The 26,073-nt window shown below is 42.3% G+C and overlaps 1 protein-coding gene across 1 annotated transcript in view; it reads right to left on the reverse strand.

Moving 5' to 3' along the window:
• The window catches only part of LAMA1 (laminin subunit alpha 1), a 144,110-nt gene that overhangs the window by 24,987 nt on the left and 93,050 nt on the right, over positions 1-26,073 (reverse strand). The window contains exons 34-48 of the mRNA XM_029921582.1: positions 25,492-25,581; positions 23,913-24,024; positions 22,282-22,444; positions 16,870-17,080; positions 16,104-16,220; positions 15,827-15,990; positions 13,720-13,855; positions 12,855-12,948; positions 11,112-11,228; positions 8,917-9,099; positions 8,126-8,280; positions 6,454-6,597; positions 5,100-5,233; positions 3,826-3,976; positions 2,942-3,066 (exon numbers count right to left, since the gene is read on the reverse strand). Coding sequence (XP_029777442.1) covers positions 2,942-3,066; positions 3,826-3,976; positions 5,100-5,233; positions 6,454-6,597; positions 8,126-8,280; positions 8,917-9,099; positions 11,112-11,228; positions 12,855-12,948; positions 13,720-13,855; positions 15,827-15,990; positions 16,104-16,220; positions 16,870-17,080; positions 22,282-22,444; positions 23,913-24,024; positions 25,492-25,581 — 2,096 coding nt within the window. The remainder of the gene's footprint in view (positions 1-2,941; positions 3,067-3,825; positions 3,977-5,099; positions 5,234-6,453; positions 6,598-8,125; positions 8,281-8,916; positions 9,100-11,111; positions 11,229-12,854; positions 12,949-13,719; positions 13,856-15,826; positions 15,991-16,103; positions 16,221-16,869; positions 17,081-22,281; positions 22,445-23,912; positions 24,025-25,491; positions 25,582-26,073) is intronic.

Here is a 26,073-nt window from a genome sequence, read left to right on the forward strand (position 1 = left end):
AAAATTCAATTACTTTATTTGGTAATGTAAGTCAACATTAAAGGTAAATGCTTCTATTGAGAAAATTATTTTTCTAATCTAAAGGACATCAATGAACCACTACTAATGATTTAATAATGGCAGATTACATGCAGAGGTCCAAAGCACATTGAATCCTAATCACTGGTCTGCTAACATTGATTCATTTACTAGAATTAGTTTGTTACTTCTTTGAGCTCAAGTCTTTGTCTAATAGGTAGGGACAGTTGCATAAAATGAAAACAATTCAATTTATAAGTGTAGACAGCACCAGCTGTGTCTGCTCTGCACTTGCCATGGTATGTGTTCTACGGAGCACAAGCAAGTCTGGAATACTGCTTTTTAAAAAGTTTGGGATCAGGGTGCCTAGGTGACTCAGTTGGTTAGGTGGCCGACTTTGGCTCAGGTCATGATCTCGTGGTTCACGGGTTCAAGCCCTGCGTCAGGCTCTGTGCTGACAGCTCAGAGCCTGGAGCCTGTTTCAGATTCTGTGTCTCCCTCTCTGAACCTTTCCCACTCACACTCTGTGTATCTCTCTCTCTCAAAAATAAATAAATTAAAAAAAAATTTTTTTTTTATAGTTTGGGATCGAGCGACTTTGGGAATGCTGCAACTCCAGCACTGTTAAATTATAGGGCCCGTCCCAAGGACAAGGTTCCAAAACATTCACACATTAGAGGCTCTGATGGCCTCACAACCAGGAAATGTATTTAATCGTTTAACTCACTGTTTCCTAAACATATATGATCAGGACACTCCTGGCACCCCCACTTTAAAAAAAGTATCTGTTAGTATCCTATCAAACTAGTATTCTTAAAAATAAAACATATTTTAGAAGTGGTAGTGTATATACAAACAGCCAGTTGATTTGTTCAGTACCCAGAGAAACATTTAATCCAAACTCTGAGCTAATGAGCCAGTTGGACCCTAAGGTTCAGCTGGGTGGTCAGACTTCTACCAAAAAACCCAGTTCCAGGATGAGTGTCAGGAGGGTGGCATGCTGTACCTGCTAACCCCTCCCTTAAGTTCAGAGCAACCCCCGGAGGTCCATGTTGGACATGTAGTAGGAGGGCAGTTCTCAAAGAGAAGAAAACCAGTGGCCACATAGAAAACTGACTTCCGCTCCAACAAAGGAGAAGAGCTAGCACTCATTAAATTCACTCATTGTTGCTGTTTAAAGTCAGCGGTTTTGGGACACCTGGGTAGCTCAGTTGGTTAAGCATTTGGCTTCGGCTCAGGTCCATGATCTCACAGTTCGTGGGTTTGAGCCCCGCATTGGGCTCTGTGCTAACAGCTCAGAACCTGGAGCCTGCTTCTGATTCTGTGTCTCCCTCTCTCTCTGACCCTCCCCTGCTCACGCTGTCTCTCTCTGTCTTTCAAAAATAAATAAAAACATTAAAAAAATTTTTAAGTCAGCAGTTTTAAGATAACCCTGAAAATGGCGGGTGAAATGGGGCATACTGTAACAGCTGAAGTAGAGGAGGACATTTTCCTTATTAGACATTGTCCATCTCTGTTAATGCTTGCCTTTCTACAAGTAAGATTCATGATCTGGGGTCAGTGTGGGGGCCCAGAGGTCCGGGGGCTAGAAGATTTTTCAAGTTCAAATCACTATCGCTGGGGAGGGGCCCCCGCTGGGGAAAAAGCATGAGGAAACAGTGATGGGGAGCTCTCTGCTCCCAGAGTTCCAGAGCTGGCACTTTACTTCACTAAATAATATCATTTTTAAATTATATTAGCCAGTTAGAAAACCTTGGGTTTTCACATGCTTTTTGTCAAGAAAATAATTCTGAGACATTTATCTAAAAAGCAGCGGATTATCAGTGCAGGAAGATCAGAGGGGAACAGTCTCCAATTTATCCAGCATTTTCACATACATCATGCTAGGTGTTCATCGCACCACTTTTGGGAGGTAAGACAAACATGATTACATTTTCCTTTGTGGAAGAAGAAATCAAATCTCCACGAAGTAAGTGACTTAACTACAAAGTCACCGAGAGGGATTTTGGTAGGAGATGGAGCCTGAGAAAGTTCGATTCCAAAGCTAATATTTTTTTTTTCAGACCTAAGGCTCCAATAACCAAGGTTCTGGCATGACTTTGAAAGCAAGCTGAGTAAAGGGGAAGTAACAAATACAAAGCTCAAACCACAAAATCCCAAGCTCTGAGCCCTAAGAGAAAACAGATCTGACAGTAACAAAATGAAAACTCGCCCACGAGTTTCCAAATATAATGGGAATTGCTGCCAACTGATCTTGTCACAGCTCACTGTTAATCACAGATATCTATCTGGACAGAGCAGCCCATTAGACGACAGAATTCTATCAGATGTTACATTTCTCTAATGGCAAAGGCAATCTATGTCTTAATTACTAAAGTGCTAGAAAACAGGTCTTGTATATTTACAGAGCTGCAGTTAAGTTTTTCAGAAAGTAATACAGGGAGTGTTGAGCTCCGGGGGCTGGTTATCAAATGCCTGCTGTTACATCAATACCTGCCAAACAATTTTAGGGAGTTGCTCTCTATTGCCAAGTGCAGTTAATTTTCAGAATTTTAGAATTTAAGAATAGGAGAGCACTTATCCATAAAAACCGGTGGCACAAACAAAATTCTTATCTTTGGAGGTTCTTTTCAAAATAAAGATGTACCGGGATTTACCTAAGATTTCACTGTGGCTCTTTGAGATGGAAGGTTGTTGGAGAGGATGTTTGCTGCTTCTCAATTTTGTGACCCAGATGAGAAGGCATATGACAGAGTGAGAACAGTACTTTTTAGAGGGTAAAAATGATCCCCAAACTTCTATTTTTGAATGACCTACATCACACCCTTTGTGGTAAGATGACCGATATCACAGACTCTGAACCACCCGTGATGCGCAGGTGACTCCTCTAATATACTGTGTGTTAAATTACAGGGCATGTTACCTTCCGAAGCAGCCGTGGCACTTCCCCTCCCGTTCGATGTAGTTCCACAGGCCGATGGACTGTCCGTTCAAGAAAGCCTCTCCCATGCAGCCTTTAAAATGAGTAACCTTCATAGCAGGAGACTTCTAATATAAACAGACAAAACAAACACAGCCCGTGTGTATTGGAAGGAAAGGAATAAATTCTCTATGTGCACGAAACTACTTCCTGGGAGCTCACATCTAATAGATCCAAATTCTGAGAAAGCAACATCCAGAAAAACAGCCCAGCTGGAATCACTGATTTTCCTTCCAACTATTAAGTAGAATCCTACAATGAGAGACAACCTGACAGGATCTTAAATAAGATCCCCTCAGTTACCAGGACCCCTGGAGGGAAGCCCCTTTCACAGACAAGGAAACCAAGGCTCAAAGCATATCAGGGGTGAGGGTCTGGCTGAGACAGAGACCCTTACTCTCATTTCTGAGCACCGAACCACACAAGTCCAGGTGACTGAACTTTATCAGGTAAGGGGATAACAGGTAATAATAAAATACATACCACAGGCTCCTGTGGCAAACACTAATTAGCATTTTTCTACCACTAGAGTTAGAATAGCAATAAGGGAAACCACAGAAACAGGAATATTGAATTTCCTGTTTCAGTACTGGAAAAGAAATTCAAATCACAAAATGAACCGCTGGCTTCTTTTCCATTTACGCTATTTATTCAGCAGGACCCTCTGCTTCCTAAAACCAGCCCAACTCTGCAAATTTACTGTCATGAAGCAAAATGATAGACACAAAAATATTCATCTGCCTAAGAGTTATTCAATAACTTGAACATTAATTTTATACATAGGTAAAAGCAATCAGTCCTGTTCAGATGAACGTTCTGAAAGTTACCTTGATCTGTCCTCCAAGCCCTCCAACAAACATTAGTGTTGAGTTGTTTATATCCAGAACTTTAGCTGTTCCAGGGGATTTACTGGTTTTTGGTGATGGCTTTTGAGTTGTGCTCATTTCCTTTACACTCAGTGAACCAATGTTTCCAAATCTATAAGGGTCACAAAGAATTCCAAAAATAACACTTTCAGAATTCCAAGTCCCTCCATCTGTTTATAGCAGCCTCTAGCTGCTCCTCCCCACGGTCCCTCAGCAGCTCCCACCGGTCTCCCTCTCCTAGGCTTGCCCACATCGGCCCCAGTTTACTCTCAAACCCTTGTGAAGTAGGTCTTCTAAATCACATACATTCCCTCGTGCTAAAGATGGTTAGATAATGAGTTAAACTATACAGTAAAACCTTGGTTTGCAAGCATAATTTGTTCCAGAAACATACTTGTAATCCAAAAGCACTGGTTTGTCCAAGTGAATTTTAAGAATTGGCTCTGCTGTGATCTTGTCACGTTCAGGGTCACATACTACTCATATTACAAGACAATGCTCGTTTATCGAGTTAAATTTATGAGAAATGTTTGCTTGTCTTACGGAACACTCGCAGAACAAGTTACTCGCAATCCAAGGTTGTGCTGTATTTGAAACAGTCTGCTGCCTTCAGTATTACTCCGTTTCTATAAATAACAAAGCAAAAGACAAGAATTCCCAACCATAACACACCATCAACAATAAACTATAACATTACGGAAAAGAAAAACGATACACCTAAAGCTGCTTAAGAGGAATTACCTCTGGAGAGGGGAGAGGGGCTTTACAAGGAAGAGTTTTGCTTTGGGTCTAAATTTTAAGAAACCACATTCTCCACCTGGATCCTTGCATTCTGTCCTCTTCTGGGTGCACACCGCACACACGTGCGCGCACACACGCATACACACACACACACACACACCCCATGTGGAATTGAAATCCTACTGCCTCACACCCCTCTCTACAGGGAAGAACACAATTTACTGGGTTGGCTGCCTCAGATTTAGACCAAACGTCCTAAAGATAACATAAACTTTTAACTTTCACTTCTTTTGATTGTTGATTTTGGTAACAGTTTATTTCTTCTGTAATAAGAAATAAAGTCCTTATTTCTATAAGGTAAACCAACTATCCTTTTACCACAATCTGACTTTTCAGAAGTTTCAAAGACAATTATATAATGTGACAAACACATTACAAACTTATAAGGTACAGTGTTGAGGAAAGAGACGCTTGGAGGGCACTTTCTCGACTACCTGGTTACATGGATACTGTGCCATTTGTTGTCATCGACCGGGAAGTCTGGAAATTCCAACCGTGTTGACCCGGATCCCATATTCCAGAGAAAGGCCACCTTCCCTCGCCGCATCTCCACTGCCAAGAAATCAGACTGGGGCCAGGCATGAGTTGGGATGAGTTTATATGCCAGACTGGTTGCATGACTAGCAAACCATGTTAAACAAGAGGTTCCTACGGCATCTTCTCTATTCTTGAAGACAGAAATACCAGTCTTTTGTCTTCAAAAGCTCCTCTCCCTGGAGCTGGAGCATGACTCCCGAGTACTGGAGACAGTGGCCACTGTTGGACATGAATGCCCCACTCCCCTGGCCCACCAGCATGGCTTTCCACAATCCCTTCCATAAAGTTCCCCCAAGAAATCTCATGGGGGGTCGCCAGCAGCCCACAAGGAACATACAGGAAGGCACCGTACTTATCTGCTCAATCTGAAAAGGCAACAAATGAACATGAAGTATGGAGCAAGACGGGAGCCATGAACTCCCACATCATGAACTTGCATGTAATTGGCATCTTAGCTCCAAAGACGGTGTTCTGGCATTTGTGCTTGTTAATATTTTCTGCTCTAATACCCCTCCCTCCAAAGGTTCTGACCCACCCACTCCTGATGGTACAGCCAAAGGTATCAGTGACCTTCCACAGGGGATTTGCCTTCTGGAAACCACCAGAATGGTGGGTGGAAGAGCTTGGATGAAGCTGGACAATTCTGATATGCCCCTTTAGGGTGCATCTTCTACTCCTGGTAACCACCACCAAGAGCGATTTTACGGTCCCAATGCTAAACTCAGTGGCTGAACAGGCTGCAGGAGGAGGAAATACTACTCCACAGCTAGCAACTGAGATAGGAGAGGGAAGGGGCGCCTGGGTGGCTCAGTCGGTTAAGTGTCTGGCTTGATCTCATGGTTTGTGGGTTCAAGCCCCACAACGGGTTCTGTGCTGAAAGCTCAGAGCCTGGAGCCAGTTTTGGATTCTGTGTCTCCCTCTCTCTCTGACCCTTCTCTGCTCACACTATCTTTCTCTGTCTCAAAAATAAATAAAATATTAAAAAAAAAATTTTAAAGATAGGAGAGGGAAGACTCATCAATACCACGGTCCTTCTCACACATTCAGTTTTGTACTGTATGTTTTTAATCTGATGCCACCAGTTCAGCAAATGATTATTGGTTCCCATAGAAGAATTAGTGATTTCACCAAGGCCCTATTGTTTTTCCCATCAAAAAACAAAAACAAAACAAAACAAAACAACCCTGCCGAATCAGAAAATACACATGCTCGTAAGAGATTCATTGTTGCTTTCTGCAAGTCCACACTCACACTGGTGCTGCTCCCGAGATAGAAGAGAAGGTTGTCGGGTTCGCTTGTCTTAACATTTAGTGTTAAGGTGTTGTAGTTGGTGGACGAAATCTGAGGCTGGTAGGCCCGGATGCAATCCCTGTCTGCAGACACAGCGACTTTAATCTGTAAAAGGAAAGGGGAAGTGTCCTAATCACTGCATGACTCACACTGGCAGCATGCAGAGAGTTCAAAAGTGCTATTTCCTAACAACCTTTCAGGTTTCCTCTCTTGATGATACCTCACATTTTGAGTCTCCTAAAATGAGAAATCTGGTGGTGATGAAAATGAGTTTATTTGGTGAACTACTGAAATACCAAAAAATCACTCTTAAATTTTAAAAGTATCTTCTGTAGGAAACAGTCTCACTCATCTGAGATTTAATTCCTTAAGACAAGGAGCCGACCCAGATCCTTGGAACCTTTACATCACACAGGGAGGATATCTGATAATTGTTTGACAAATAAATGAAGCGATAATCTATTTATACATTCAACAAATATTTATACAGCAATGTTTGCCCTTAATACATATTTCTCTAAGTATTTGCATATATTTCTTATATTAACGTTACTGCATGTATTTTGCATGCATATATATTGCATATATTTCTTATAAATATATTTCTTACAGTAACATTAAAGATTATAGATTTGTATTAACCAGAGAATTTGGAAACATCCATCTGACTTACATTTATTTGGTAACTTTATTTGAAACAAATAGAAACCAGAGTTCCCATCAATCTACAGCCCTTTTCCAATTGTGAGGCCACTCAAGGGAGAGAGAATTCAAGATTCCAGAATTTTTTCTTTAACTAGAAGGGTTCAGGCAGATGAGAATGAGACCAGAGGTCACATTTATCCACTATAAATCCCCAGTGGCGGGACAACTGCATATTTTGTTGAAAGTAGTATTATTTCCCTGAAGCCCCTCCCCTTTACAACACAACCAAATGCCATGAGCTACGGATGGCCATAAACCATTTCCTTGTTCGTACTTTTCCAGCTATCAAGTGTTTTCTGCATTTAGTGACCTGGATTTGTGTGTGCTTAGAGTGTCGGGTTGGACTCCTGGAGGATGAGGCCCATAGTGTGCAAACATTATGAAAAGTACTTGGATTATTAACATCTAGTAAAATGATGGCAATACCACCATACCCAGCCACTGAAACTTTGGTGTAAACACAATGACCACATGCTCTACACCAACTAGGGAGTAGTTGTAAATGGATACATCTAGGCTACAAATATAAATCTCCATACAGACCTGAGATCTCTTGGCTAACAACATGTTGAAATGTGTTGAATAAAAAAAATAATAAAAAAAAAAAAAAGAAGGAAGGAAGGAAGAAAGGAAGGAAACGAGACTAATTAAGCAGTATATTTAAATATATGGTCTAGGGCAGGAAAGAAGGTATTTTTGAGACATTGCACAGGCACCATAAATAAAAGTCGTAAGCTGTCACTGAAAAACTTATGTATATAATTAAGTAAATACACTTAACACAAAGTTTCAAACATACTGCAGACAAGGCTGGGAGAAATCTGAGATCTAAAGTTGAGTCTGTAGGAAGTTCCCTGAGACCTGGAGTTACCAGGAGCCCCAGCTACGGGTGGCCGCGTCCCCGAGCGCCACAGAAGCCCACACTCACAGAAGCTGCTTGTTTCCGGGCCTGGCTGATCAGCAGTTTGATTTCTGATAGGTTTCTGCTCAGGTTCTCTTCTAGGACCTTTAGAGGCTTCAAACGATCAAATAAAAGGCTGGCTTGCGTCTCTGCATCTTTAACTCTCCTTCCAGCTAGCAGAGCTAATAAGTTCAAGGTGGCAAAAAGTTGGTGGCAGGGCAGAAACAAGAGGAATTAACTAGTCATTACCATTGCACTGGATAAAATACAATATCCTAGTAAACAAATCCTTGAAATCTTGCTAAACAAGGTTGGCCTATGAACAGCGCAGGGGGTGGGGCACTCAAACTCCATGCAGTTGCTAATCTACGTATAACTTTTGATTCACCGAAAACTTCACTAGGGCTAGCCTGCAGTTGACTTACCAATAACATAGATGATCAATTAACATGTTTGGTACGTTACATGTATTTTATACTGTATTCTTACAATAAAGAATAAAGTAAGCTAAAGAAAATGTTATTATGAAAATCATAAGGAAAATATATTTTCAGTACCTATATTATATTTATCAAGGCTGTGTATCGGGGACCCACGCAGTTGAAATTTCTTGTTCAAAAGTCAACTGTATATGAAAAACGCACCAGCACCACGCAGTACCCACGGGCCCTTCTCTTTCTTTATAAATGCAAATCTAGATACCAGTGCATTTTTATTCTTTAGGAATTCTGTTTGTGAATGAGACGCTATAGTATACCCGGCCAGTTCAAAATCTCACGACACAGACTCTTCTAGTGGGAAAGGAGACCTGGACGTACTGGCCATCGAAGAGTCCTGTAGAAGTCTGTTTGTTTCTTGTAGGGCAGCATTAACCCTGGACAAGCCAGCTGATGTATTTAACAGCTCCTTGCTCAATCCCACAACGTTCTTTAGCGTGCTTGCAGCGCTCAGATTTGCAGATGTGGCCAGCGCTTTGATTTTGGTTCCCTTGTCTCTGACACCTGAAATAAATGTATATGCAAGCATGCACTCCAGTGGTTATACACGGGGAAAACCATAAACCGCAATAAAGGTAACTTTACTTGGAAACCTGTTACATTTGTTTCTTATTGGCTGAACACAAAATGGGGTTTTTAATGGCAGCATTAAGGCTGCATATCATATGCCTTACTGCTCCCTTTGAGGGACAAATGAAGTAATCTTGGTAACAATCCTCTGTATTGAAATTTGAGTACACAGGGAGATGGCGACAGCACCTGCTAATCGCCATGTGCTCAGCATCTTCTATGGGAAAAAGCTACATTTCGTTATTTGGTCTCTCTTCTATCCCTCCCTTCCCATACTCTTTGAACAGTTTCTTCAGATCATGCTGTGTGTATGGATGAGACGGTTGGGGAGTTTAAACTCGTAGGTGAGATGGGCATGTCTTGGCTAGAGGAAGTGGTATCTGTCCACACTGTCAACTGGCTGCCAGACAGAACAGCAGAGTAAAGACTAAACAGTCACAATTGATAAAGTGAAATTTAGTTGTTCTAGAACATCTGGCAGATGATTTTTTTTAAAAAGGCACTAGTATTCATTTTCAAATTAATCACAAATGGGACAAAAATTAACACTAGAAGAAGCTTGATAAAGAACAGACAGGCTTTGGGATGCCTGGGTGGTTCAGTCAGGTAAGTCTCCAACTTCGGCTCAGGTCACGATCTCATGGCTGGTGAGTTCGAGCCCTCCATCAGGCTCGGTGCTGACAGCTCAGAGCCCAGAGCCTACTTCCGATTCTGTGTCTCCCTCTCAATCCGCCCCTCACCTGCTCTCTTTCTCTCTCTCCCTCAAAAACATTTTAAAAAAATTTTAAAGAGAAGACAGGTTTCTTTTTTACTCTTCTGGCAACTCTTCTGCAAGTTGAAATTATTTCTAAATAAACATATTTTTAAGGGTTTAATCAACATACATCATGCACCCTTGAAGGAAAGGAGGGAAAGGGGGTGGAGTGAGAGAGGGAGGGGAGGAAGGAAGAAAGGAAACAGGGTCCAGATCAGAAAATGCTCCAATGACTTAAGGTTAGGAGTCAGTCCAAAGCACCCCGCCCAGGTCCCCACAGTAAGGTCTTGTGTTTACAAGGTGAACCGGCAGGAAGAAGTGTGGAGTCCTTAGAGCATCTTGTAAGACTTAAGAAAAAAAGAGAAGGTTGAGGGAGTCTAAGGAGCGCATTGCAGCAGGATTCACTTGTATTACACTTTTTTTTTTAACTTACTCTTTTTTTTTAATTTTTTTTAATGTTTTATTAATTTTTGATACAGGAGAGACAGAGCATGAGAGGGGGAGGGTTAGAGAGAGAAGGAGACACAGAACTGGAAGCAGGCTCCAGGCTCTGAGCTAGCCGTCAGCACAGAGCCCGACGCGGGCCCGAACCCACGAACGTGAGATGGGACCTGAGCCGAAGTCAGAGGCCCAACCGACTGAGCCACCCAGGCGCCCCTGTATTACACTTTTAAGAAGTTATCCTAGTTCAAATTTTAATGAATAGTGCATTTCCAAACCATCAATATTAAAGTGACTTATGAGCTTATTTTAGAATGCTTTCTTGCCTCATGAAGGAAGATTACCAAGCAAGAGTTCTTTAACTGCCCACATTTATAATGAATCTAGCATTTTCCCTTAAAGCAGGAACACTGGGCTTCCTGCTGACTTCTCTGAATGACCCCTTCATTTAAGGGATGTGTCAAGCTCTTGTTAAAAGTCAGCAATTCATATGCTAACATAAAGTCACCAGAGGCTTTTGTTTTTCTGTGTATAATTCTAGCATTTCAATGCAGGTGTTCTGGAATTATTTAAAAAGTAGTCCTCTTCATTTCCAAATCATACTCCTCTGCAAGTAAAAACTCTATCAATCTTGGTCTCCTCTTGAGCGAGGGCTCTTAATCAGACTCGTGGCAGGACTTCCTCAGGGTGAGGTAAAATGCCTTTGAAATGAGAAAACATTAATTAAATCAAGAGCCCCCTCTCCACTTACCTTCAGGGATTGCTCTAAGTGTTAAGAGTGATTCATTGGTCTGCCCAGTAATTGTGTGAGCATTCTCTTGAAATCTGTTTGCTGAATTTTTCAATTCACTGAGTGCCAATGCGATGCCTATTTAAAGAGGAAAAAGTGTCCTTTTTGAGGTGGCCTACTCAAAGGTGCCTAGGCAACAGTTTCATTTATCACTCTGATCCTTCTATAGAAGCGACAACTTTCTACAGAGACCCCCCCAATATTGACATTTTTTTTCCAGAAAGACTTAGCATCACCCATTATAGAAATTAAGGCTGTTTTTTTGCTTGCTTGATCATTTTTTACTAGTTTGCTTGTTGCCCTTTTCCCTAATATTTCTTCTTAAATTGCATGTCCAATTTAATTAGAGCTCAAGGTGAGCTTGTATTTAAATCACTCAGTCTTAATCACTCTCACTGACTTCCTGCCCACACCTCAATCTTGTCCACTTCTCTCCTCTGGGTTGTAAAACCTCAAACTAGTCCTGCCTAGGAATCTTCCCCAGCCTCCTCCCCCTCCTCTGCCCGCCCCCCACGCTTCCCTGGCCAATGACCCTCCCTTTCCTGCACTCTCTCCCCACCCAACAGGTACTAGACTCAACCGCCTTCAAGTTTGATCAAAGCTGTGGGATCAAAGCTTTTACTTTTCATATTTCTGTTCATAATACACGATCACATCTTGATTCTGGACACAGGGTTAAGAAATGAATTATGGATAAAATCCTTGACGAACGTGATGGTTTTGCTTAAGATTTTAATTGCCAGAAAATTTGTTACTTGGTGCCCTATGAAATACTTTTGGCTGTGTAAACGGAAACCATCAACACTGATGCTAGAGTTTGTGTTTAATGTGCTTTATGATCCAGCATTAGAAGCTTCCTGTGCCGTGAGAGGACAACATAAATTTTAAATAGTGTCACTCACAGAGAAACAAAACCTATGTGCACATCCATGCCCTGGGCTCAGACAGCTATGGGAGGATCCAGTACTGGGCCTGGAAGTGGTTAAAAGCCGTATGCGTTTTGTTTATAGCCCACCATTTACTCCCACAGGGAAAGACTTGATATTTTTGATATATTAGAAGTTATTCAGGTGAAAAGTATATGTTAACAAAACTCGTGTGTTTTTCTTACGGAACAGATTCCTGCTGCCATTTTGCGTCGTGCTTAATGGAGAGCTCTTGCATGTATGCCAAACAACTGTTTACTGAAACCCTCAGCGAAAATGAACTGCCTACGTATTTTTTTAATAAAATTGATAAAACAACTATGACTTAATTCAATAATTTTTTAATGAGAAGCTACCTTGAGTCTAACATCATATTAGCTCTGCCTGGCCAAAGTGCCAAAGAAGTGTGCTGTGTACAATACAACTCTTCACGAAACTGCAAAACAGTGTGAGGCGAATAGAGGAGCCCATGCAGCCAAAGAGAACTCGCCAGAGGCTGTGAAAGGGGGACGGCTCACAAGCTAAAGCCATGAGTGGAGGATTTAGTTACCGAAGAAGGCTTAACAAGTCTGTGGAAGATTAGAGGTGTCCGCGTGTTAAGAGACAGCACTAAAATAAGTTTAAAAAATAAATAAAAAATTATATTCTGTTCCTACATCAGGAAATTGGCACATCACTGTGACAAAGAAGTGTTTACTTTCAAATTCCTCCAGCAGTATGCTCAGAGAAGTTTTTATATTTCCTCTGCTTAGCAATACAGTCCGTGCTATAAACTGACCTTGATGCTTTCTGCTCAGGCTGTTACTTTCTTTTAGTAATCTGGAACTGTGCTGGAGAACCACTTTCCCATTAGGAGCAAGGGATTCTGAGAACTGGAAAACAGGAGAGCATTAATATGGCGGCGGCAGTGGGGGGGGGCGGGAGGGGGCAAGTGCACTTTTGCCGGAGACCGGAGAGCAACTCTATCCAAATAGCCTCAGGGCTAGTTCCAGACACGAGAGTCCACTAGGTAATACATAGGGATAATTTAAACTGTCCTAACTTATGGCTGAGGAGAAAGAACACAGCATTTTTAAATATATAAAGACAAAACCCACCATCAAATGAATATTTCTCCATAGTAAGAAAATTGTCTCAAGTAGATATCAAGAAGCATTATCCTTTTGTTATAAAATAATTATGAGATTTTCCTCATCTCCACATCTCTAGTCCCTAGTCTTTGTAAAGAAGTATTTATGATCTTAAGAAATTAAAACTTGTGGGGTGCCTGGGTGGCTCAGTCAGTTAAGCATCTGGCTTTAGCTCAGGTCGTGATCTCACAGTTTGTGGGTTCAAACCTCGCATCAGGTTCTGTGCTGACAGCTCAGAGTCTGGAGCCTGTTTCAGATTCTGTCTCCCTCACTCTCTGCCCTTCCCCCACTCATGCTCTGTCTCTCTCTGTCTCAAAAATAAACAAACATTAAAAAATTAAAAAAAAGAAATTAAAACTTGGATCACATGATGACAGGGACAAATAGATCTTGCCAAAAAAGAATGCTGACAAGCATGAAGCCACTAGGTCTCTGCTCAGCACTTTCTGGAACAATCTCCCATAGTGCCTAGAAAAGGAAGGCACCTAGTGCAGCCCCTGGGGCACCTCTCACCAGGCTCGCTGTTGTCACGGTCTTGAGAGCATCTTTTGCCACTTTCTCTGATTCTTCAATCATTCTCCGAATGTTGGAATGGACGTGGGTGGCACTGGTGGCATTCAGGGACACATGTCTAACACTGCCAAGGCCACTAGATAATCAACAAATGTGCAGATGTTAGTATAAACTAAATGGAACATGTCCACTACTCCTAAAGCTTCCTAGGTAAGAAGCCAGAAAAGAATCAACAGGGAGTTAACAGAGGGATTCCCCTCCAACTCCAAATGCCATCTTTGAAAGAAGTAGCTACATTGTCACGAATACACTCAGAAGTGCTGCTTAATGAACTCCCAAAGAAGAAACCATTGCTCTTGCCCATCTTTTTTTTTTTTTAACTCTCAGTTTCCACCAGCTGCCCTCAACATCGTTTCTGTTCAAGCCACTGTACGGAGCTGGGGCGCCCTGCCCTGTTTGCCGTTGGTTGTAATCTCTCCTGGTCTGCACTTGGTAATTTTCAAGAAGCTTCCCTAGGCATATATAAGAATGCTGACTCTTGTCCCTCAAAAGAGACACACCGATTTAATGAAATTCACTAGAGGTTTTGGAGGAGGATCAGATAATATTTCAATCATCTGAACTCCACTCTTACAAGTGGGCAAATCACTTACGAATTTGCCAAGTGGTAATGATGCAATCTCACTCTATCTCCAAAATGAAATCTGATGATTGATGTATCTTTGCATGCTGAGTAACTCACTTCATTTTCTTCCCAAGGTTATCAAGTTGAGGGATTCCCTGACCAGACACCAGCACTTAATACTTGATCGGCAAAATGTGATGATGGATAAATAGAACGTAATGATGTTATTTAACTTTGTGTATCATAACAGATTGCTTTTACGTAATTCATACTAGGTAATAAAGGTTTTGTTCTAGTTATGTATGTAGTCAGAATATTTTTTTTCTCTTTTGGGGAATAATGAAAGGTGATGAAAAGGGAGAGACTAAGTCTCTAACTCCACTTTCTATTACAGATTCTTATGATGTGAGTAGGCGGTCATGCTCCATTCAGCACATAATGTACACAACATTCTAGCTTCTATTATTTTTAATTGCTTTTGTTGTGTGAGCTAATCTTTTATGGCAGCACTCCTCAAATTGGAAAGATATTTATTTTTCTCCTTCCACAAAACACACGGAGCACACAGAAGCCCACAAATTCCCAGTGTGGCCAGACATTTTCTATCTATAAATTTGTAACAAATTTTAACAAAATAAATTTAGCAATTAACGAAGATATTGTGTAAATCACTGATAAGGCTGAAACACTAGTTCTTTCATTTGCTGTCTTTAGATAAACTGGGGGGTCTTTAAAAATATGATGGGGGGAGGCACCTGAGTGGCTCCATCAGTTAAGTGCCAAATCTTGATTTCAGCTCAGGTCATGATCCCATGGTTTGTGGGCTCAAGCCCCACATCAGGCTCTATGCTTAGAGTGAGGAGCCTGCTTGGGATTCTCTCTCTCCTTCTCTGTCTCTGCCCTCCCCTGCTCTTTCTCTCTCCAAATAAACAAATAATCTTAAAAAAAAAATATGAGCCTGGGTGGCTCAGTGGGTTAACCCTCTGACTTCAGCTCATGTAATGATCTCAAAGTTTGTGAGTTCGAGACCTTTATCGGGCTCTGTGCTGACAGTTCAGGCCGGGAGCCTGCTTCAGATTCTAGGTCTCCCTTTCTCTCTGCTCCTCTCCTGCTCAAGCTCTGTCTCTGGCTCTCAAAAATAAATAAACATTAAAAAAAAAGGAAACTAATATCTTCATTCCATCTAACCTAACAAAGCCCTGAGTACTTAGTAGGTACTTAACAAGGCCTTAATGGCTTGATATTGTAGCATAACATTTGTATTAATTCCTCTCCAGTTCAGTTTGCAGTTTTCCACCATAGGTGGAAAGACAACAATGTTCCCAGACAGGGGAGGAAGTCCTCCTTGCCATATAATTAAAATAGCAGTCTTCCTTTACAGACCAAAGAAGAGGGACTCAACATGGTGACCAAAAGGGCCACTGTTATTCTCTCTGATTAATGGACCACCACCCCCAGGACCCCTGCAAGGTCTGGTCTCACCTGTCCAGAGCACCTGCTAGTCTCTGGAGGTTAGCTGCGTGGTCTTCTGCCCTGTAGACAAGGTCAAGAGCTCTTCTTTGGGACATCTGCATGACCAGATCGTCTACATGGCGCCTGATTTTGGCAGTCCATAAGAGCAGCTCATCCCGGTGACGCTCTAACTGCTACAGAGAGAAATTCGTATTGTGGCTACTATTGTTTCTCCGTAACAGTGCACACTTGTGCGTGGGGGGAGGGGTGTGAAGACACTTTGGAAACTGCACGTGGCATAACTTACTGTGAGAGCATTTCCTACAGCATCTGCAGGCGCAGTGGCTTCGGCTAGCAACCTTCTCCCTCTGGCAATCAGCATGGAGGTCAAGTTTTGTTCTTGTTGAACACGTAGCTTCTTATCCTGTGGCAAAAATCGCCTTTGAGGATGCTTCAAAAAAGTGGGCCAGCTTCTAAAGGTCAGTGCCTGACACTATGTGCTAAAGTTAGTACTTGGGGCTCATTTTTTAAGAAGCTAAAAATGGTGTTATTTACATAGGAGAATTTGGCTCCCAGCCCTAACTGAGAAGGAAAGAACTCGTCCTTGTTAAGACTCACATTTAGGGGGGCACCTGGGGGGCTCAGTCGGTTTAGTGTCCAAGGTCATGATCGTAGGCCCAGGTCATGATCTCATGGCATGTGGGTTCGAGCCCCGCATGCATTAGGTTCTGTGCCGACAGCTCAGAGCCTGAAGCCTGTTTCTGATTCTGTGTCTCCCTCTCTCTCTGCCCCTCCCCCACTCGTGCTCTGTCTCTCTGTATCAAAAAGTTAATAAAGTATATAAAAAAAAGACTCACATTTAGGGGCGCGTGGGTGGCTCAGTTAAGTGCCTACTCCTAATTGAGACTTGGGTCACCATCTCATGATTTGTGAGTTCAAGCCCCACATTAAGCTCTGTGCTGACCCTGCTTGGGATTCTCCTTCCCCGTCTCTATGCCCCTCCCCGGCTTGTGCGTGCACTCGCTCTCAAAATAAATAAACTTAAAAATATTATATATATAAAAAAGACTCACGGTAAATTCTCGCAGGTTGGCGCTGACAAGGTGCAGCAGGCGGTCACTTTCCTGGGTCTGCACCTCGGCCTGCCTCACAAGGTCCCTCGCTGCCTGCACGTCGCCATTGCGTTTTGAAAGAAGGCTGCTGGCCGCTTCTTTTAAGACCTCCAACTCTTGCTGTGGCTTCTGGAAGTTTTTCTGAATCTGTGACAACAAATCCTCAGCGGCCCTGATAAATACAGACGGTTCGTGTAGTAAATGAATGAACGCGCATATCGTGAAACGTAGCAGGAGCATCTGCATACCCACGCACCACAACCTGATGAAATCTTAAGTGATCCATCATAACCTCTTTAAAAGGGAGTAATTTTTCTAAGACAGCTACAGTCAGGGTCCACGTATACTTTATCTGTAACAGACTGTCTTTATTGGCAAATGTCCTAACATATGTTAATAAAAGAATTAAAAGAAATCCTCTCTGTGAATCTGTAAGTGGAAAACTGGGCCCACAGTCGGTGAGTGATGGCATCTATAGTCTTGTTTTATTGTAGGGCAAGAAATTGAAAAGAGGCCATTCGGTGATTTGCTATGAAGTTACCAATGTATTCAGGACATAAAGGTTTTTCTGCAGCTACTTAAAAAATAGATCTTATAAAAACTTCAAATTCACAGTGCCAGAAAGATCTAATTTGTGCCACTGAAAATAGAGCAAGATTTAGGAAATCGAGATATTTTTTCCTATTCTTTTGTACGTATGCTATCAAATTGCTTGTGTAACCAATTTTGAATTTGAAGTTATAGAGAATAAAAGAAATTTTCACAGTGTAAACTTCGGCAGGGATTGACTATATCCCATGAACTTCTTGCTTCAATTTGTCAGGAGAACTTCATGGCAAATGCCTTGTGAATCCCCCCTCAGCTTTCACGGATATCAGATTGCTGGCCGAAGACCCAGCAAAAATGTTTTCCAAAGGTGAATGTTTGAAGTCTGACATTAGAGCATCACCAGGAATTCCTTGAACGTTCTTATTTCTCACAATCATAAGATGTTGCAATATGATACAGGAAACAACTCAAAGTACACGGGAAACACACAAGTAAATCCAATATATTTCTAATGTCTAACCATGGATTGGCCACTGTGTTTTTTAATATAATTTATTCTTAAGTTAGCTAACATACGGTGTACACAGTGTGCTCTTGGCTTTGGGAGTAGATTCCCATGACTTGTTGCTTAAACACCCAGTGCTCATCCCAACAAGTGCCTTCTTCAGTGCCCATCACCCATTTTCCTCTCTCCCCCATGTGCCCCCCTCCATTAACCCTCAGTTTGTTCTCTGTATTTAAGAGTCTCTTATGGTTTGCCTCCCTCTCTGTTTGAAACTATTTGTTCTCCTTCCCTTCCCCCATGGTCTTAAGTTTCTCAAGTTCCATATATGAGTGAAAACATATGGTATCTGTCTTTCTCTGCCTTATTTCACTCAGCATAATACCCTCTGGTTCCATTCACATAGCTGCAAATGGCAAGATTTCATTCTTTCTCATTGCCGAGTAGTATTCCATTATATACGTAACCCACATTTTCTTTATCCATTCACCAGTAGATGGACATTTGGGCTCTTTCCATAATTTGGCTATTGACAAAAAAAATTTTTTTAACATTTATTTATTTTTGAGAGACAGAGGGAGACAGATCATGAACAGGGGAGGGGCAGAGAGAAGGGGAGACAAAGAACAGGAAGCAGGCTCCAGGCTCTGAGCTGTCAGCACAGAGCCGGATGCGGGGCTTGAACCCACGAACTGTGAGATCATGACCAAAGCTGAAGACAGACGTTCAACCAACTGGGCCACCCAGGCACCCCTTTCCATAATTTGGCCATTGTTGAAAGCACGGTTATAAACACTAGGGTACACATGCCCCTATGAGTCAGTACTCCTGCATCCTTTGGATAAATTTCTAGTAGTACTATTGCTGGGTCATAGACTAATTCTATTTTTAATTTTTTGAGGAACCTCTACACTGTTTTCCAGAGCGACTGCACCAGTTTGCATTTCCACAAATAGTATATGAGGGTTCCCATTTCTCCACATCCTCGCCAACATCTGTTGTTTCCCGAGTTTTTCATTTTAGCCACTCTGACCAGTGTGAGGTGATATCTGTGTGGTTTTGATCTGTATTTCCCTGATGATGAGATACATGACATTTCATAGGCCTGTAGGCCATCTGGATGTCTTCTTTGGAAAAGTGTCTATTTATGTTTTCTGCCCATTTCTTCACTGGATTATTTGGTTTTCAGGTGTTGAGTTTGGTAAGTTCTTTATAAATTTTGGACATTAACCCTTTACCTGATATGTCATTTGCAAATATCTTCTCCCATTCCTTTTAGTTTTGTTGATTGTTTCCTTTGTTGTTCAGAAGCTTTTTATCTTGATGAGGTCCCCATAATTCATTTTTGCTTTTACTTTCCTTGCCTTTGGAGATGTGTCAAGTAAGAAGTTGCTGCAGCTAAGGTCAAAGAAGTTGTTGCCTATTTTCTCCTCTAGGGTTTTGATGGTTTCTTGTCTCACATTGAGTTTATGTTCGTGTATGGTGTAAGTAAGTGGTCCAGTTTCATTCTTCTGCATGTTGCTGTCCAGCTTTCCCAGCACCACCTGCTAAAGAGACTGTCTTTTCTATTGGATACTCTTCCCTGCCTTGTCAAAGATCAGTTGGCCATACATTTGTGGTTCCAATTTTGGGTTCTCTATCCTATTCCATTGGTTTGTGTGTCTGTTTTTTGTGCCAATACCATACTGTCTTGATGATGACAGCTTTGTAGTAGAGGCTAAGGCCCGAGATTGTGATGCCTCCCACTTTCATTTTTTTAACATTGTGTTGGCTATTCAGGGTCTTTTGTGATTCCATACAAATTTTAGGATTGCTTGTTCTAACTCTGAGAAGAATGCCAGTGCAATTTTGATTGGAATTGCATTGAATGTGGAGATTGCTTTGGGTAGTATTGACATTTTAACAATATTCTTCCAATCCATGAGCATGGAATTTTCTTCCATTTCTTTGTGTCTTCAATTTCTTTCATAAGTTTTCTATAGTTTCCAGAATACAGATCTTTTACATCTTTGGTTAGGTTTATTCCTAGGTATTTTATGGTTCTTGGTGAGATTGTAAATGGACCTATTTCTTGATTTCTCTTTCTGTTGCTTCATTTTTGGCATATAGACATGCAACCAATTTCTGTACATTGATTTTGTATCCTGCGATTTTGCTGAATTCATGTATCCCTTCTAGCAGCTTGGTGGATTCTTTTGGGTTTCCCATGTAGAGTATCAGGTCCTTTGCGAAAAGTGAAAAATTTGACTTCTTTGCCAATTGGGTGCCTTTTATTTCCTTTTGTTGTCTGATGGCTAAGCCTAGTACTTCCAACACTCTGTGAAACAACAGTGTGAGAGTGTATTGGATAGGTCACTTTTTACCATCAAAGTATCTAAGAAATTTTAAAAAAGGCATCAACTTCTCATCTGTAAAGTGACTTTACCACCCATTTGGACTATGAGCTCCTAGTGAACAGGAGGGCTCTGTTCTCCTTGTGTCTCCAACTCCTAGCACGATGCCTATCCCCTGGGGACTCAATCCATTTGATGAAAGAACAAACGAATGAATGAACTGAGTGTGGTAAGAGTGGGAGAGACATTCCCATGAATGATTCCCAAGAATCTCCAGGGGATCTTCAGCTTTAATAAGCTCCCCCATTGACTCTGATATGCAGTCAAGGGAAGAAGCAATGAGAGGACACATCATGCGTGGAGGGCAGGAAGAGCGGGGCCACTAAGGGAGCCCCAGGGGAGCTGGAATCGAATACATGAAATTTGTATGTAATCCTGGAGGCAGTGGGGAGCTAAGGATGGTTAGGAAGCAGAGCAGAGCAGTGCTGAGCCTAGGACGACCGCCTCAAGATTGATGGGTCCTGATGAGATCCTTTCCCTCCTGCGTCACACATTTCAGGTGAAGGGAGGATGCACAGGAGAGGTCAGGGTCAGGGAAACATGATTATAACCTAGCACAGGTCTCCGATCTGCTCACTGAATTCCACCCACCCATCTTTTATGGACTGGTCTCACATGGTTCTTCCTTCCATTGGGGTGGAAAATCAAAGGGTTTAGAGTGATTTAGGTGTATGGTCAGGTTTCATATGATCCTAGATATTTAATATTGGGCAAATTACTTGTAGTCTCCAGGACCGTTTCCTCAGCTGGACCCTCCCCCAACCTCACAAAGCAGCAGAGACGATTATGCGACAAGATGAGAGAAGTGAAGCCTGCGCCCTCCCCAGCCCAGCAGGTGCTCCAAGATGGCGGCACTCTTCCCCATTTCCTGGAACCTCACCCTCCTCTGATCTCTCCTCACAGCCTTTTCATTGTGAGTTCTTGGCCCTAACCAATGTTCTAGTGATTATTTTACTAGTTCTCTCTCCAATGCCATCTGACTGTAAGTTCCTCCTTTTGTTTTACACCTAACAGGTCAATAATAATGTAAAAAAATCATACTCAATGATTTTTATATAGGCACAAAGAAAGGCGCACATCAGGAAAGATGAAAGCACAACTCTGCAGAGTGTTGCTGGTGAAAGTGTAACAGAACTGTTTTTAAATCTTTTGGAAAATAACTTGGATTCTTTAAAATGGAAATTCTTTGGCTCCCTGATTCCATTTCTTAATATCTAGCCTAATAAGATGATAATGTAAAATGTAGGAAAATATTTTTGCCTAAGATGTCCATCACGTTTATTTAAAATAGCAAAACATTAAAATAGAGTAAATATCACACTGTGGAAAATGGAGTTTTGATGGCATATTGTGTAACTAACTACTAAGATATTTATCACATCCCGGGGGAAACACAACTTGTGCTACATTACATCAAGTAATAATTGTGAAAATACTAAGAAAAAAGCCTGAAAAGAAATACAAGCTCCTAGTGAGCAGGTCTAACAATTCTTGGATCCGTCACATCACATTGTGGTTTCTAACGAGAGTGTGAACAACTGGGCTAAATCATTCTGACATAACGTCAATCTGTCTTAGAGCTCACAGCAGGGCAGTAGCCGCTGACTACACTTTCTTCCATGGGAATTCACTGCACTGTACTTGATCTTCAGTAAACATGGTATCTTGAGGCTCTTTTGTTTGTGCTAGGTGGAAATGTTCCAGAGTCACTAAAAAAGGTGGACACTGGCATTGATTATACTTCTTCTATTGGGAGTATCTGACACCCATCTCTTCATTTTTTGTGTGTGATCGTGCCCCTCTCTTACGACATTCCATTCCCAGTGACAGCATTCTCTCCCTCCCCTCCTCCCACATGCCTCCTGACTCCTCAGTATTCAAGCTCCTACCTCTAATTGATTGTGTCATGAATGGTATTTAGAAACTTACTTGAGTTCCTGTAGGACTTTTTGTTGCAACTGCCCAAAATGCCTTTTCTGTATGATTTCTAGCAAAGATGTAATATTCTTTTGCATATTCTGAAGAGTAGAACTGGGTAGCTGGAAGTCTTCATCCAAGGTCTGATTTAGAGTTGCTGCTTTTTCAATAATTTCTATGGAGAAAGGTCATCACTCATTCAAGAGGTCTCTCAAAGTGGACACCACTAAAATGGAAAAACTTAGAACCTTCTTCAGGGAGGCCAGCTTTGTGCACCTAAATTGGGTTGACCCTCAAGCCAAGCCAGGTCAGCCCATAGACCCCAATGTACTCTGGTTGCCCCTTATCAAAACACTCAAGAACTTGAGATTATTGGTTTATTTAATGTTGTTACTCCCCAGTATCCATAAACTCATAATGGCAAGAGCTGTGGCCGCCATGTTTCTCTCTCCATTTCCTGCACCTGGCAAAAACCTTTGCGCATAGAAGCGCCCAGTAAATATTTACTGCAGAAATGAACCAATACTCGATGCTATTCTTTTTAATAAATAAATCATTTGTTCTAATAATTTCCTTACTTTGGCCCTATATATGGGATTTAGTACTTTTTATATCTTTAAACTAGAATCCAACAAGAAAAGCAAGAATGTTTCTGGTAGCCAGAAAACTGAAAATAGCACTCCTAAAGCCAGATCAGAGGGGACACCCCAGTTGAGTAGGACTAAATTATTCTAATATTGCGGGTACACACGGAAGCCCCAAATCCTGCCTGTCAGCTCCTATTCTGGGCAGAGGAGTTGGTGTTGAGAGTTTAGATCACCTACTCCATGGTGTTGCTGCCCTGGCATATGTTTTGTTTGGTCAAGCAGCCCGCAGTGACCTTAAACTGACAGTAGTCCCTCATGCAAGCCCATGCCCCAGATTACAGCCCAGGCAAGGTCAGTGCAAATGTCCATTCTTGTTCTGACCTCCCCAACAGCCCTGGTGACCCAGGGCCTTCTCCTTGGGGGCCTCTTTGATGAGACCCTCCTGGAGCTTACCAAAGCCCTTCTGTTTTGGTTTGCATTGACCAACCTGGCCTTTGCCTGGACCCCACAGCACTCCACCTAAGAACCTCAATAAAGGCATGTGCCCCAGGTACTGTCTCTCTGTCTGTCTGCCTGTCTCTCTCTCTGCCTGCACCCTTCCTTAGCCTCCCTTGGGTGGCCCCTCGAGGCATGGCGGGGGCTTCCTCCTAGACCTATAATAACCTTCTGCATCTCATGTTCTCTTGGGGAGGGTCTGTTGTGGGGGTTTGGCTCACCATCGGGCCCCCTGTGTTCCACTTAATAAGTTTCATTTGACAAATTCATAAATGGGGAGGCAGCATACTCACTTGACACTTAGGAACTTATAAGGAATTATGAAGAAAACAAAAAGAAAGCATTCAGGTTTCTAAAAGACAAAACTCTGAGTGAAAGTCTCTGAGCCTTCAGTTCAGGACTCAGGATCCCCAACTATATAACATTCCAGGCCTTTGGCTCCGGGAAGTCCCGTGCACGTCACACACATCTATTCACATATTTAATAAAGGGAATGGAGCACTTCCTACCACATAAGCCCAGGTTCGGCATGGACCCCAAACTGGACACCGAGTGCACTACCTTGGATATTTATCTGCAGCTTCTCAGTAAATGTCACAAGGTCTTGGGTCTTGCGGAGAAGTCTTTCAGTCGCCCTGGTCACATGTTGGCTACTCCTTAACACTCTAGTGAGCTAACGGAAAATAAAGATCTGATTTTAGTTTGACTTTGAATAACACGCAAGCTTTGGTGTTCAAGTGGTCTCTTTGAAGCAAGAGAATATATCCCAGGGTATGGATGGAAGCTATCCCCTGCATCACGTAAGCCGAGGTTGATATTTCAGGGTTGGAAACTAAGCGGTTAGCAAAATAATTTACTACTCAGACTGTGGGAGGAAAGATGGAATTTCTTTTTTAAGAGCCTAATTGGCTATTAAACCACAAACTCCCAAGCGTGTCTATTGTGAAGACTCTATACTCACTTTAGGACACAGGGATATAGAGTATGGAAAGTAAAATCTCGCTAATTAGTACTGACCGTGAGAACTTAGGTGAGGAGTTAACACAGAGCCAGGTGCACACAGGGTGTGAGGCCTGATTCTGCCAGGCTGGAGACCCAGTACGTAACCATCTCCTGGCATCACCGACAGGACAGAGTACCATTAATGCTTCCCCCACTCGGCCGGTGAGGATAAAATGCCATGATGTCTGTGAGGCCTGCAGCCCGAGGACAGAGACCCAGCGGCCCTCTGCAGGTATTTTTACTAGGAATGTTACCATTTGTAAAAGGGAAGGTTGTACTTTTCTGGAGTGTAAAGCAACTCAGACTGGTTCTAAAAGTGTTTTCTAGTCAAAATCCAAAGAGAATCTTCCTTAATGGGTAGAGAGAATTATTCTAATCAGCTTATCATTTCCTACCAACCGTTTGCTCACTGAGGTACTTAAAAGCCACATTTAAACCCTTAAACTCTTCCCAAATCATCCTTAATTCTAAATTAACAGGCCAACCTAATACTTTAGGGTGCATGAGTGTGTGTGTGTGTGTGTGTGTGCGCACGTGCTCGAATACTGCCAGGAACTAGATACATGCATGCGCAGACGCACTATCACACGCATATCTACATACATACGAACACACACACACACACACGCACACGAAATCCAAAAGTGAACATTATAAATCTGACAACAGGCGTCTCTAACCATCTGCAAATGAGGAGATCTTTCTTTTGGGGGGAGGTCGCTAATAGCCATTCGTCTGGCATGGGCCAAATGCAATAGATCCTTCCCTGCCGACATCAAAACAGGTTCACTTGACATTCAAACTGCACCAGTCAGAAGCACGTGGCCTGCAGCCTGAGCGTCGCACAGACACCACATGCCCGGCTGCCCCTCGGTTCCCCGGAGGGAAGGACAAGGCAGATGGCACAGTGCCAGCCACGTCCTCCCTCAGCAGAAGTGACAGGAGAAATTAAGTCCGGACTCTCTTCCCACTAAACACAGAAACTGGCAGGGTTAAAACCAATTTGATGACAACGTTCCTGGAGCACAGCTCCGGGGAGGAAGGGCCTGCCCTGATTTAACAGAACCTTCCAGGCCTACCCAGTGCAACCGGCTTTCAAGGGCTGGGGGGGACAGGGTCTTCTGTGTGGAGAACTTACCTCCCTCAGCAGGTGGTTTATTTGTTTTGCAACATCTTCAAGCTGATCTTCTGCCTGTTCTTTACGTGTTTTTTCTTTTAGTAAAGCCTCCTAAAAAGACCAAGTAACCAAGTAAACAAATTGCCAGTTCTGGACTAAGAATCGTTTTTCTTTTTTTTTAAGTTTATTTATTCATTTTGAGAAAGAGAGCATGTGGGAGGGGTGGAGAGGGACGACGGGGCGGGGGGGGGGGAGAGAGGGAGAGAGAGAATTCCAAGCAGTCTCCACGCAGTCAGCTTGGAGCTGGATTCAGGGCTCAAACTCACAAACCATGAAATCATGACCTGAGTGGAAACCAACTGTCGGACACTTAACCGACTGAGCCACCCAGGTGCCCCAAGAATCACCTTGTTCGTTGCTGTTCACAGAAGGAAACCCTTCTTTCCTTGAGACTGCATTAAACAATAATATAAGTCACATTTGCTTAAGTTTTGATGATAGTTTCCATACAGCCATTTTTTGCATTATATTCCCTATAGAGATGAATTTAGCCTTGTGTGTTATTTGGAATTTGATAGTCCTGCAATTCTTGGGTAAGCCTGA

The sequence above is a fragment of the Suricata suricatta genome, chromosome 14 (assembly GCF_006229205.1).
Source record: "Suricata suricatta isolate VVHF042 chromosome 14, meerkat_22Aug2017_6uvM2_HiC, whole genome shotgun sequence".
Taxonomy (NCBI): domain Eukaryota; kingdom Metazoa; phylum Chordata; class Mammalia; order Carnivora; family Herpestidae; genus Suricata; species Suricata suricatta.